This window comes from Falco punctatus (genome assembly GCF_963210335.1).
Source record: "Falco punctatus genome assembly, chromosome: 10".
Taxonomy (NCBI): Eukaryota; Metazoa; Chordata; class Aves; order Falconiformes; family Falconidae; genus Falco; species Falco punctatus.
The window spans coordinates 18,063,989-18,078,566 of NC_137590.1; the positions used below are offsets into that span (position 1 = coordinate 18,063,989).

General features: G+C 41.9%; 1 protein-coding gene across 1 annotated transcript; it reads right to left on the reverse strand.

Annotated features, from left to right (window-relative positions):
- Window positions 1–1,921: 1,921 nt before the first annotated feature.
- Window positions 1,922–11,347, reverse strand: RAD51 (RAD51 recombinase). The gene is made up of 10 exons (XM_080405057.1): window positions 11,329–11,347; window positions 10,261–10,373; window positions 9,659–9,796; window positions 8,764–8,881; window positions 8,128–8,219; window positions 7,360–7,454; window positions 4,961–5,074; window positions 3,968–4,097; window positions 2,991–3,112; window positions 1,922–2,687 (listed from the first exon to the last, which is right to left on the reverse strand). Exons 2-10 carry the CDS (start codon window positions 10,345–10,347, stop codon window positions 2,564–2,566), a joined length of 1,020 nt encoding a protein of 339 aa, XP_080261183.1. The 5' UTR covers window positions 10,348–10,373; window positions 11,329–11,347; the 3' UTR covers window positions 1,922–2,563.
- Between the last annotated feature and the right edge of the window lie 3,231 nt (window positions 11,348–14,578).

Genomic DNA, 14,578 nt, shown 5'->3' on the forward strand with positions numbered 1-14,578 from the left:
TTGACAATAAGCTTATTCAATTAGCATTTCATAGCATCGTGTCCTAAGCAACTGAAACCCTCCATGGAAATACTTGCATGTGCAGCTTGTACAAGGATGTCCCAAATCGACTTGAGAAAGATCTTTCAAAAAACGTTCTTGTGTTTAAAAGAAACAAAACCAAATCCCCAGTTCACACACACACACACACACACTCCCCCCCGAGTTCAGAGCCTAAGCTGGGTAAGAGCTTAGAGAAGGACAAATATCTCCTAGTTTCTTCACCTTTGCTGTCCCAAAGTTAAACCTTCCAGCTAGCTAAGAGAAGTACTGCAGGCTATTAAAAAAATTGTGTTTTCACGCTGAGCATTACATGAACAGAGGGGGCTTCAGATGCAATTTTAGTTGATCAAAGATCTAAGCAGACTTTGAAAGGAGAAAAAAATAACATGGTTCTATTAGATTGAATTACACAGCATTAACATATAAAGAGATACAGACAGCAGCACACTGACACCGGCACTGCAAAACTCCTTTCCACAAAGGACAAGAAGCAACAGAGCAGGAAAAACACAACATTTTGACTTTTAGTGTAGCCAAAAGCAATAAAACAAATTGTTCCATCGTCCCATAGTCTCATTCGTACCTAAATGATACCATGATACGTATGTGTTTACAAAGTGGGGCTTAAAAGCCAACCCCCTCCCCGCCCTGGGGGTTACCTGTGAGCACATTTCCGCAGGGACAGCACGAGCCGTTTCATTCCAGAGACCACCTTCCACCAAAGCTTCGGTCGGGACTCTCAACACCAGGAAGGCTAGAGCTGCTCAGACGGCTGGGCTTTCTTGACAGGGCAGAAAGTTTTCTTTTATTCTCCTTTTACTGAGGACAGCTGAATGTCTGTGCCAGATTTCTCCACCCTCCCAGAGGTATCAGCCTGTTACAGACCCCAGCCACATCAGTTCTGGCCAACACGGTGAACATCTAGCAAACTTCAGGCAGTGATGGGATCTTAATTAGTCACATCAGACAACAGCAACCACAGGCAGTCAGACCATCTTCACCTACACATAGGGCAAGCGTGGGTAACAAGAGCTGAAATTCTGTCACTAAAAACCTGAACATCTCAGTTCCCAAGTGACGAGTGCAATGCCAATTTAATCCCCTAGTTAATATTTTTCTGTGACTTTTGAATCCTGAAACTCAGCTGCAGGCAATGGCAACAGCAGTGGCCTTTTGTGCACATCTCCTGAATAGACAGCAGACGTGGTGGCTGTGCAGAATTTAAGGACAGGGCATTCAGCTATAAATGAAAACAGCAGAAAACTTACTGTCTCATGAGATTTAGTAGTCAACATAGCACAGGTATTTACGTGCTATATTATATATTATATATAATATATGTATATTTTATATTATATCAACTATACATGAAAAAGCAGACAACTTACCATCTCATGAGACTTAGTAGTCAATATAGCACATGTATTTATGTAATAAATAAACGTAGCTTATGCTTGCTAGCTGCAAAGACACAGTTGGATCCCACTGTATGTATTCTTCATTATTCATCCCAGAGAAAAAGAACAAGGAAAATAATTTTTGCTGCCAACCACCACTATGATATTATTCTCTTTAATCAAGTTTAGAGTAGTTCACAATAGCATAGCTTATATAAAAATATTGCATAATATAAAAGAATGGTTTTAACCCTCAAGAACTCTTAAAAAGACATCTACAGGGCACTTACAGCACAGTTGCACTGCATGTCCCAAATCAAGGAGATGATGTGTTTTGTTAGCATTAGGAGGGAAAAAAAAAATTAAAAAACCAGACTGAGAGTCATTGAAGATTTATGCATCTTCTTCCCAGCTGCAGATAAAAAAATGCCTCTGTCTGAATTAACACCTGGCTGAATCTCAGAAACCTGTAATATCATCAATATTTTTCATGGTCCTTTTTATTAAAAGCAGATTTCCACAGAAAGTTAATGAAATACAAAAAATGTAATTGAAATGGAAATTAACAGTTCCCAAAAACGAGCATGTCGCAGTATCCAAAACAAAATGAACATAAAGGATACGGATTGTGATCATCATCAATCCCAGCAATATCCTCACATTCTTATTGTCGGATATCATTCTGCTTTATTTTATAATTAAAGCAATCCATTAAGTATTTAAGTCACCACTTTTCTTATTTGACAAACGCACCAACACTACTCCAAATTCACCAAGTTATGAACTATGGCCAAATATTGGCGCTATATCCACCAGCAGAATCCAGCTGGAGCAACAGCTGTGAGGAAAATACAAAGGTTATGGTCCTCTGAAAATGTTCTCAAGAAACCACGTTAATCTAACATGTGACTAAAGCCCAAGAGGGTAGGTCTCTTCCATGCAACATCTCCAGACATGTCTCAAAGTGTATTCACCTGATGGACTTCTGTGCTGAAATACAACAGATTCCTCCACCAGCACTTGAACAGCAGCTGTGTCAGGAAAGCACCTGTAAGGTGCCACAAAGAAAGGAGCCTTTTTTGGGACACCTAGTCTTGGGTTACATGGGAAATTAAATGGAGTCTTCAGTCCTTAGCATCTCCCACTCCGTCAGCATTAATAGCAAACATTGCTTCAGCCTCAGGAAGGCAAGGAGAGTCATAGATTTTACATATTCTGGTTTCACCTCGGCCTTTTCGCAGATACAGTCTGATAGGGAGAAGGAAACAAAACAGGTAAGGACGTATAGCCTACTCTGAGAAAATCATTACCATACCTACTAAAAAATTGTGTTAATACAGGAATACGGCACACTGCAGAGCTGTAAGAGCTTCTGAAAATGTTAATTTTTCTGCAGATTAATGAGGGCTCACAGTGGCACTCATTTGTAGAGAAGCAGGTTGGACTTGCCATTGACAGAACCATGTAGAAACCCAGAATTTAAAGGTACTTAGCTAGTTTAATAAAATCTTCCAAAATAGGCTAATGCAAGATGATAATCTATTCTCTCACCTCGTGGTGGAAGCATGTGCTATGATATTTCCTCCAATAGGTTTTTTGGGATCTGCAGCAAACATGGCTGCTCCATCTACTTGTGCTACCACTTGGTTAGTGATCACAACGGCCACACCAAACTGTAAGGAGAAAAGTAACAAATGAAAATCAAATTATTTTCCACAGTCTGAACAAACTGGGGATGGGGGGTGGGTGGAAACATGCATTTCTGCTGTCCTCAACCACTCTATCATGCCTCTCGGAACAAAATGGAAGCAGACACTGAGCGGGCAGAAAGCCGTTTGTACAAAATTGTTGAGCTTTACAAGTGTCCTGGTTTTGGCTGGGATGGAGTTAATTTTCCTCTTACGAGCTAGTCAAGTGCTGGGTTTTGGCTCTCCGAGGACAATGTTGATAATGCACTCACGTTTTTAGTTGTTGCTTGGTAATGTTTATACTAAGTCAAGGACTTTTCAGTTTCTGGGGTCCTGCTGGCAAGGGGGCTGAGGGGGCACGGGGAGCTGGGGGGGACACAACCAGGGCAGCTGGCCCGAACCAGCCAGAGAGGTATTCCATACCGTGGGGCGTCATGCTGGGTATAGAAACTGGGGGGTTGGCCAGGGCAGGGCAGATCGTTGCTCAGGGACTGGCTGGGCATCAGTCAGGGGGTGGTGAGCAGTTCTACTGTGCATCACTTGTTTTCCTTTCTCCCTTTCCCTTTGGATTTTATCTTTTCCCCCACCTTTCCATTATAACTGTTATTATTATTATTGTTGTTGTTCTTTCATTTTTGTTCTGTTTAAATTATTAAATTGTTCTTATCTCAACCCTCAAGTTTTACATTCCTTTCCAATTCTTCCCACCCCTCTGGATGGGTGGGGAGTTAGCGAGCGGCTGCATGGTACTTGGTTGCCAGCCAGGATTAAACCACGACAACAAGATAAAGAAAACCGATCACCAGTTGTTTAGAGAATAAAGCAAAGTTCATAGTTTACCTCATCCGCAAGTCGAAGAAGCATACGCAGAAATCTGGCCAGATGCATCTGTCTGGCTGACAGCTCACCTCTTCCTGAGTAATCTGTCCGATAAAGGGCCGTGGCACTGTCCACTATCAGCAGCGCATATCTGGAGAAGATAAGTGCAAGGTTCTCATAAACATTTCCAGGCATGAATAATGCCTCCACTGGAGCATGACAGTGCCCAGCAAATTGTGAGGCTGCGTACAGATGTGGATGTAAGCTCCTCTCAACCTGCCAGTTTGCAGAATTGTTATTTTTAACAACACTGACTTGATCTGTAATGTTCAGATTACTAAATATACAATAAAACCCAGTAAACCAAAAGAAGTTGCTGCATGATTAAACACTTTTATCTTATAAACTAGCCTAGAATTCCATGTTTTGACACCACAGCTGTTCTGTGGACAGGTTCTTATACATTTCATACCACCACCACCACCTCCTCTCTAAAGGGGCCCATAAACCTTTTCAAACTCAAAGTTGCAAACTAAAGCTGTCTGCACAGGTTTATTCAATGCTTGGCATGCTCTAAATCAACACTCTATTTCTGAAAGCAATTATAAAATGATCTTTAGAATTGCTCCTCAGGCTGGCACTTGTTCTTTGTAAATTAACATCAGTTGTTGCAGTTCAAGTCAGTCGCTGTCAGCCAACATTTCAACAGCAAGAGGTATTAACTGACAACTGGCTGCGGATACACCAAGTTTATCATCTGGATTATGCTTTGGCATATATCCAATTTGAGAAGAACAAAACTTCATCTAACGAAGCTAAGCACAGAAGAAAGCAGGTATATTTTAAAAAAGCTAACTTTTGAAGGAAACAATTACTTTGACATTTCACAATCATGTAATCTATGCATCTCTTGCATCATCATCTATACATCATCTTGTGCATCATCTACAAGTAGCTTTATAATATGATCATGTGCTGGCACAAAAATCACTCTACCTAAATCAGGATTATTACCGTGATTCAGCCATCATAGCAGATGCCTGATACAGGAGCTGGGTCTGATGATCTGTGTTAAAACCTCGAGCGTACGCCACGTTATCTAGGACATCACTGCCAGACAAGCCGTACCTGGCCAAATTGGTGAGGAAAGAAAAAAAAAATATCCCTAAGTGACAACTTCATCAGTCAGAGTTATCTAGCAAGTTTACTTAAAGACTAGAATAAAAATTCACATCCCTGGGAGAGTCTTGGAGATAAAAACTGACAGCAAAAAAATGCAACATGACTTGCTGATTAGTAGAGAACAGAATGATTGGAAACCATTTTTAAAGAATAATTTCCTGCCTAGGAACAAATCCAGTACTGACCCAAATCTTCACCTTACTATTTTTGAAGAACTTGACCTTACTCCACTCATTTAGGATGTAATCATCGTCCCCCTCTATAAAGACAAGGAAGTATCTCTCGTGGGCTGGCACAACGTACTGGTTTGGTATTGAATCTTAGTTGATTTTTCTACCTACAGTCACGGAAAGGCCCATAAATACTGGCCTTACCTCATAAATCTGTGGTGCTGCTAAAAAGCAGCAGTCCTACCCTTTCATTCTCTCGGCTTCCAGTTGCTCATCCTTGTCCCCTCCTTTGCTCCAGCCCCGGCAATTTGTACTGCCCTGCAGTGAACCACAATAGCAACTGCTCTGCTTCAGCCTGCAGCCCAACAGTCACCAACACCAGCAGCTTGGGGCAAAAGGAATGGCAAGACTGCCCGCAGTGGCACAGAGCAGAGCCTCATTAAACTAAATTAAAACCTGTTTATGCCCCATACAGACCGTTAGCTATGCAGCGCAGTGGAACAAAGCAGGCGTACTGTGAAATCAGCCTCAAGTACAAGGAAGGCAGCTTTGCCTAACGGGTCACATGGGGTCTTGGCAAAAAAATCACTTTGTGAAAAAAGTATTTGCTGAGGAATGACGAAGGGTAAAAACAAAGAAACTTTAGAGAATACATCTGTAATGATAGGCCAGACCTTCAAGGAAACTTGAAGGCCGCCTGAAGGAAACACGTGGCAATTAAGTCCTACCTCTGTAAATGAATGGTGACCAAAAAAAAAAAAAATAGGACAGTTGCCTTTAAGCTAGGAAATTTGTACAAAAGTTTTTGAAATACTTTTTAAAAAAAAACATATACACAGCCTGAAAAACTATGAACCTAAATCAGACTAGCAAAAGCATAGTAGAAAACAGGCCAATTGATTTTTATCTTTGCAGAACATCTGAGCCTCTGTATTCAAATCAGCCCAGGCTTGCTGCGTGACTTTGGCTTGCTGTTTAGAAACAATCAATGTTTGTCATCTTATTACTACCAGAAGAAAGCGCACAGCTTACTGACATGAAAATTCTCATTAGTATCTAGGTGGAAATATTTTTTAAAACTACCACATAAATGAAATTGTTAAACTGAATTTAGGCCCAAATTCCTATCTGAAGAATTACATTCTGCATCCTTAAAAGTATTCTCCTACTTCAGTCAGGTGTGACATGCTTCACATCCCTCCCAAAGCATTGGGCTACTTTTCTGTTCAAGCTGACACTTTCAGCATTCAGTATTTCAGCAACTGATAAGCCCTGCAAGATAAATACTTCAACCCAAGTTCACTGAAGTTGCATATATACCTTGATACTTAAATTAAAACAAGAATCATGGAGAATTAAGCAACATAGAAGCAGTTTTAATTTTGAGAAAGTCTAAAGAATCACAAGACCAGAAGTAGCTCCCTTTTCTAATGTACAGAAGCACTACTTCAGGCTTTTAAGTCTAGCCAGAATTTCTGTGTAAACAGCAGCATTTTCATTTGAGTAATTAAGTTTTACTCTCCAATTGGTAAAAAAACCTCAAAATGTTGGAACTTTCTGATAGAGGCAGGAGATGAAAAAACAGCTTTTCAGCTGGTCAATGGATGCTCTCTTATTTCCTAACAAAAATTTTCCAGCTGTTGTTAACTTTTTTACAAAAGGATCTTTGCTTCAACGTAACTCTATGGGCAGAACTTAACAAAAATCTCTGAATGTATCTCACGAAGAGTAAAGCTCAATTTTGAAAGAGACACTAGTAAGAAGTGAAGACATCATATTCCAGGGGGCAATGATGTTAATTGCTGTCCAATCTAAAACCAGACACTTTGTTTATAAAATACAGCTAATGAAGTGGTCTAACATGCATGTATGTAGACAGACAACTAGAATACAGAAAGGTTTCTGTTTGATTGGAGCTTTTTTAAGAGAAATTTCTTACTGCTGCAGCCCCATGAATTTAAGGAGACAGGCTGATATACACAGTGAACTAAGCTGTCCCTTAAATTAACATCTTCCTTTCTTCAACCAATGCCAGCTTACTTTTAGCCAGTAAGTACAGACCTTTCAGCAACAGCAAGAAGACGCTCTGGACGGAAGGTCCCTTCTGTGTCAATATACATGGCTTTTCCTTCACCACCACCTCGGTCAATGGGAAGCTAAAGTAAAAGCAAATGAACAAACAGGAAATAAAGTATCAACAAGTAATCCAGTTATTGCCTTATGCCCTCAACTGATAACATACAATAAATAACATATCAAGCTATTGTGATTAAAGTCATATTTATCTGGGAAAAGTGAGAAGAAATATTCCCACTTTCAATCTCCAATGCCTACATAAGAGGACAGGAGCTTAACTTTCACCTGGTAAGTTTAGGTGCATAAGGGTGTTAACTAAATGATGAAATTAAACCCAGAGCCTCTAATATTTTATGAAATAGCAGCCTCTAGAAAGTCATAAAAACTATTATTTGTTTAAAGAGAGATCAAATGCTTCTCTGTATCTAAGACCTAGAATTACGCTATGAGGCTAATGTGTTAAATTTTGTTGTCAGAATACTGAAGAAGGCACAAAAAAAGCTACAGAACCTGTCAAACAGGCAAAAAAACCATCACAAACTTAATTGCTGGTAAAGTAATCTTCGCAGGCAGATTAAACATGAAACAAAAGATCCTAGAAAGCTGCAAGTACAACCAAGGGTGCTGCAAATACATTCTTTGCAGCTGTTTATATGAATCGCATTTGTATTGGCTGAGAAAAGTCCATAAATTAGCAAATATCAAAAAGCTGTGTTGCCTGAATATTTGATTTTAATGAAGTAGACTACTCACTTGACAGGTTACTGCCAGGGTATGGCACAACTGTGTTTTTCCAGTACGAAACTCCCCGAATAACTCTGTTATGGACCCTGTTTCTATTCCTCCTGAAGGGGAAATAATAACAACAACTTTTTAAAAGAGGTCACATACTTTAAAGAAAGACCATGTATAAATTATTACATTTACAGAGACTCAGTTAAACACTTATTTTGTTTAAGCTTCAACACTCTAATTGGAAAAAAAGGTTTTCTCACTGCAGTTTGTTCATGTTGCAGATAAGAAGTTTAGGTAAATGTATTTTTGAAGATGCTGAAAAGCCTAAATGACTTGTTTTGATTTTTTGATTACAAGTAGGAATAGGGACAAGATGATACTGGTTTTGTTTCCTTGAAAGAGGTTGCAGACTAAAATAAACTAGAAACATCCACAATGAACAGCTCTGGGTACTGCACCATGACTAAAGGGTTTTAAAACTATTTCTGCATCTTTTAAAAGAAAATCAATTGTGAAAGAAGAGAGCAGCACTTGAGATTTTTCATTCAACCAGAACTTGTAGGTCTCACGTGTTTTTATGCAAGGATTATGTTCACAGGGAAAAAAAGAAAGCAGTAACTAAGGCTAATCAGTAAAGAGAAATAGAATTATTACCTTGAAGAAGTTTATCAAGTTCTTTGGACCCAGTGGTGATCTGGATGATCTCTGACCTTCGCTGGTGGAATTCTGTTGCTGTGGTGAAACCCATCGGAACCAGTTTAGCTGCTTCAGCCTGAAGAAAACCAAACTAAGCAGTGCAAAGAGAGCTCATCCCATTCATTTACTCTCTTCTAGTAATTCACACTGTAATTTTCTATTTTGTGAAACGGAGAAGCACCTATACAATTTAATGCACGCATTTTATCTTGTAGACCATATATCAGTCAGTTGGTACCTCTGCACAGAACCAAAATTCTGCTCAAAGAAAAAGCTTCAACATCCATTTTGTTTATTTTATGGAAATCTTCCCTGCCTCATCCCCCACACTTTCAATTCAGTTCTCTCCCTGTGAAACCTGAAATACTTAGGATAAGCATACAGCCTACCTTCCTAAGTGAATAAACACACAAAGTAAGAAAAGCATCGGAGTTAAACATTGTACTAGGTCAGATTTTGATAAATGAGAACAAGTTTGGCAGAAACTCTGCATTCTGAACTGGAAGATGCTGGGAGATTACAACTCAGGCTTCACTCGCAGTCCTCAGACGTAAACCCCAGGTCTCACGGTGAATGTCTGAGGTACACAATCAACATACTTAAGAAGAACATAACACAGAAACAGCTGTACTGGGATGGTCCAGTCATTAAAATACAGTATCCTCTGCCTTGACAACTGCCAACGGTGGCTGCTGAGGGAAACAGTGTAACAAACCAGGAAACAAGAGACTGACCATCTAGCAGTTCCTACGGGTTCAGTTAGCAAGACCTTCCAGTATCACCAGAGCACTTTAAGCCAGCAGAAATAAAACTTCTCAAATCCTGGGTTAAAGCTTTCCCATAACATCCTTACCAAGATTTTGTCAGCTTTGGCTTCACTGATGCCTTTAATATTTAGTAGCTCCTTCTTAGGTGCATAAGCAACAGCCTCAACTGTGTGAAATCCAGCTTCTTCTAATTTCTTCACATCATTTGCATTTATACCACATTGCTGAAAGGAAGGGGAGGAAAAAAAAGGACACACTAAGACACAAATACCTTAATCTAACTTCCAGTGAATACCTTCAACCAGCTTCAGCAGATCGGATCAAACTCTGTTATTACAAGTCAGCATACTGAGTGTTACCTCCCTATTTACTGTGCATAAAGAACCATAAAAAATAACACCCTTTTATGAGTATAATGTTTGCATAATCTATTAACTATATAGATGGCGTACAAGAGGCAGAAAACATGTTTGGTTTAATAGATGCTGGTGACCAACACATATTAGGAAATGGTACAAAGCAAGACAACATCATTTAAAACTTAAATGTTAACAAGTTTTGTTTTGGGCTGGGTTTTTTTGACAGAACACAAGAATTTTGCAACACAATTTTCAGATGCAACTTGTGTTTAAGGAGAAAGACTAGCAGATTTCTTGCAAACTGACACTAGAGCTAACTCCTTACCTACCTCTAACCTGGATATGAGCTGTGGTCCAAAGCTCTCGTCCTCTGCTGAGGTATCTGCATTTGCTTCAAACTGCATCTGCATAGCCATTGCACCCAGTGCTCAGCACAGCCCCACTAAAAGAAAACCAGATAATTCTGTGATGCAACATACACCATTCAAACAAGACACATGTGCAAAGCATTTCAAAATATATTAACAGATCATCTGAAGTAGTATATGATGGCTTTCTCCCCTCCTGTAGCTGGTGGTACACGAGTGCTGTAAGAAATTTCTTTTGTGTACTTTCCTATGTAGCGTTAAACATTAAAAACAAAACACACCCAAACACCTCTCATGTTACCTGGTAAGGAATAATAAGAGGCTTAATAGAGAACTCCACAGTATTTAGAAGTATATAATTAACAAAATTAATCTGCTGTTAGCAGTATCACATGTTGGCAAGAAATTAGATGGTGACATGTACTACTTGAAGCCAGCAGTGGGTGGGTGTTCCAGCCTGACTGTGTGCCCCCTGACAGCTGCAAACGCTGCACCTTGCAGCGGTCTGAAAGGGGCTTTAGATCCTCCCTCCAGCCCTGCTAACAGTGCAATACACCTGGCACTGGCAGCCAAGGTTTTCTGGAAGAGAGGTTTAATAAATATTTAATGAAAAGCATAAAACTTCTGTAGATATTTCAAATGTGCCTGGCCCACAGCTATTTTGATTATGACGGTTTTTGTCTATTGTCAGAATCCTTCCTTGTCGGTGTCTTTGATTAACATGACAATGCTACATTTTATCCTAATGCTCAAGTACTAATAAACAAAGCTGTGGGGCAGGAGGAATTCCTTGTAAATCTCGGTCAGCTGCAGAAATGACAAGCACTGGTGAAATGTTGGGCTTACTACTTAGAAGGAAAGCCTACTCTGACAGGCTTTCTGGAAGCGAGGGACCTTCCCCTTACCCCCGACACAGCGGGCCCCAAGGCACGGGCAGCGGCCGGGCCTAGCGCTGCGTCCCACAGCCTCCCGCCGCCACAGGGCCTAGGCCCGGGGCCGCGTCCCGCAGCTCGCTTCCCCGGCCCTTACCGGCTCCCCGGCGCACGACACCCCCCGCTCCGCCTACCCCGGCTGCTCCCACTTAACTCACTTTATTATTTTTTAAAATCTTCCCTCACGAGTCCACCCCCAGCGAGGCCCCTCCCCTCTAGCCCCCCCCCCAGCAGCTGGCGAGACCAAGCCAGTAACCGGTGACCGGCCGCCGCTGCCCCACCGCTACCCACCCCCGGAGAAGAGAGGAGGACCCCGGCCGGCTCACCCCGCGGCGGGCCAGGCCTCGGGCCTCAGGCCCCGGCTCCACTTCAGACCCACTCGGTGCCGCCGCCAGCCGCGCTCCGCTCGGAAAAGCCCGCCACCCCGTCACGTGACGGGGCGCGCGCGAAGCCCCGCCCCCTCCCCGCCGGAAGTCAGTGGCATATGGAGGGGGCCGCTCCGCTCTTCCCTACGGGAACGGTGGCAGCGCGGCTCCGGCTCCGCGGAACAGGGTCCATGGCAGCGGAACGGGGGCGGCTGTCAGGGACCCCGTTCCGCGGAGCCGGAGCCGCGCTGCGGGCGCTCCACCCCCGTGCGGCAGGGACGAGGAGCTGCCTGTAACGAGCAAGCATGCACCCCGCTTCCCTCTGTTCCCCTCCCCTTTTTTATTTAAATAAACACAATCCGGTGACTCCGTTAAGCCATCCCAAAGGCAAGAGTGACTGTGAGCAATTAAGCCCCCCCTCTCCCACTGTGTGGTAGCTTATCCCAGTCCCCAAGAAGGAATCGAGGGGTTAAGACAGGTCTGGAGCAGAAGTTGGAGTCCCTTCCCTGGGGGTACGTGTCTAAATTAAGTCTCAAGCTAATGAATTTGAGCCTGGACGCTTTGCTGGGCAAGGACAGGAGCATCTGATCCTCACTGCATGCAAGTGAAGTTTTCTGTTTGCTTTTAAAGATGAAGGATAATGAAATGGCAGGGGTGACAGCTGGGGAAGAACCCTGCTTAACCTGAAGCAAGCCCAGCAAGGGGCTGGGAGCTGTGGGAAGAAGGATGTTTTGCCCTTGCTGTGTTTTCATTGGTCATGCAGACACTGCTGCTTATTTCCCCTGCATTTCCATATAAAAAAAAATTAGTTACAAAAACCCCTGCTTAAGCAGTGAAAACTCTTCCCATATATAAAAGCATCCTTTAAAATACCAAAAGCATTTTATACGTTGTAATTTCACTAAGTCGTCAAAGCTAGGAGGGATCCCAGGGACCCCTCTCTGGACGTAGGAAAAGTTTCTTCCAGCCTTGGAAGAAACTACCCTGCTCACCCTTGGAAGCAAAATACTGGGCGAGATGGACTTTTGGGTGGCAAGCAAGGGTCATGCTAAGTAGTAAGCCCAACATTTCACCAGTGCTTGTCATTTCTGCAGCTGATTGAGATTTACAAGGAATTCCTCCTGCCCCACAGCTTTGTTTATTAGTACTTGAGCATTAGGATAAAATGCAGCATTATCATGTTAATCAAAGACACCGACAAGAAAGGATTCTGACAATAGACAAAACCCATCACAATCAAAATAGCTGTGGGCCAGGCATGTTTGAAATATCTACAGAGGTTTTATGCTTTTCATTAGAATGTTTATTAAACTCATTTGAGTTCTGGCGAGCTATCAGGAGTGTCATGCAAAGATGAAGGATGTGAGGTTTTAAAGAGGTGTCAGCCTAACCTTAAATATGAGATATATGACATATAAATATACGAGAATATTTACATGGATAGCTTTGAAAAGGCTTATTAACATCTCAAATGGGATACTAACAGCACAGGAGTAGGAAAAAAGGATACACGGCTGAGGTTCACCCTATGTACCATCATACCTCATGTGCACTGCATCCTGACTAGTTAGAAAAGAAAATAAAGGTAAAGACCTTTTGTCCATTTGTACCCTCAAGGGTGTATGGCAATGCACATAATAATTACATTAATTGTCCTCCATCACATGGGCAAGACCCAGTTAAAAGAGATGGAGATGTGGACATGAATTGTTCACAGAGCCTGTTTTCCTGCCCCTCCATGAGCGCTCAACACTGTAATTGCACAAAATGCCTCATTACGTGAGAGCTCACTACCCCAACGTGGTCCAAAAGCATAAACTGTTTGACTCTTCTGTTGAAGGTTAGAGTTCAAGGATTAAATGAGCACAGGATATTTGAGAGGAGGTCCGACTTCTCAGTAGCTTCTCTGTTACGGTGGCTGAGGACAGGCAGTAGGCTCTGATGCCAGTGCTGCCGCATTATTGAAAGAAATTATTAGGAAAGGCTACACTGGCTCAGGACTTTTATTGTTTCATTAAAGATTATTGATTACTGTAGACAGGAGCAATATCCTGCCCACATGTAAAAAAATACAAAGTTGTGTGGGAAGTCTCCCTGTGGCAAGTGGGTAGGCAAGCAAAAGGTGTTTGTTAATACTAGCAAAGGTTGTTTTTACTCACTCCCTTAGTGCTGTAACAGGGGCTGCTACATCCAGGGCTTTACAGGCTAAGGTTGGTGGTATCAGCCTGTGACAGCTGAGTGTTTCCACATCAAGTAAGATCACCACAGTCTCTGAGGTTCTGCAGTTCCATCTCCCAGTCTTCCATGGACCCACGTTTACAAGATTGTGTGGGCTGGAAGCAAAGATATTTGGTATTTACAGGTTGTATTAGGATGAAAAGTAACTCTACAGGAATCCACTGACAAGCTCCATAAGCCATCCTGGAGAGCAGAGGGGTTATTAGATTTAAGACACAGCTACAGAAAAGTCATGGCAATAAATGCATCCAGCAATAAAGGACCGCAGCTGTCAGATGTGCTTCAACTTCTGTGCCTGTATGCAGGCAGAAAACATCTAACCCATTAACAGATCACCCCTCTACCCCCCAAAAAAGGTCACCTGGCCTTTAGTGATAGGACGTGTGTCTGTAACATGACAACACGTGTCAATAATCATTCAAAATACAAATTACTTTGATTGTAGAGTTGTAAACAAAAGCACTGCTTACACAGTACATTTTGTTACCACAAAGCCACACCAGGCGGTTCAGAATAAGCAATGTGGAAGGCACGAGCCTCTTTACAGAACTCACTTTTCTCAAAACTAGGTTTCAAGTTAAAGAGAAAAATGGAATATTAGTTGCAGTCACAGCCCATACAGCAGGGAATGAGGAAAAATACTTAGAAAGAGGAAGCATTCAGAAAATAATCCTAATTTTCTTCTTCTAAAACAAGCAAGCCCAGCTCAGGATGTCAACATATCACCAGAATATCGTATATGTC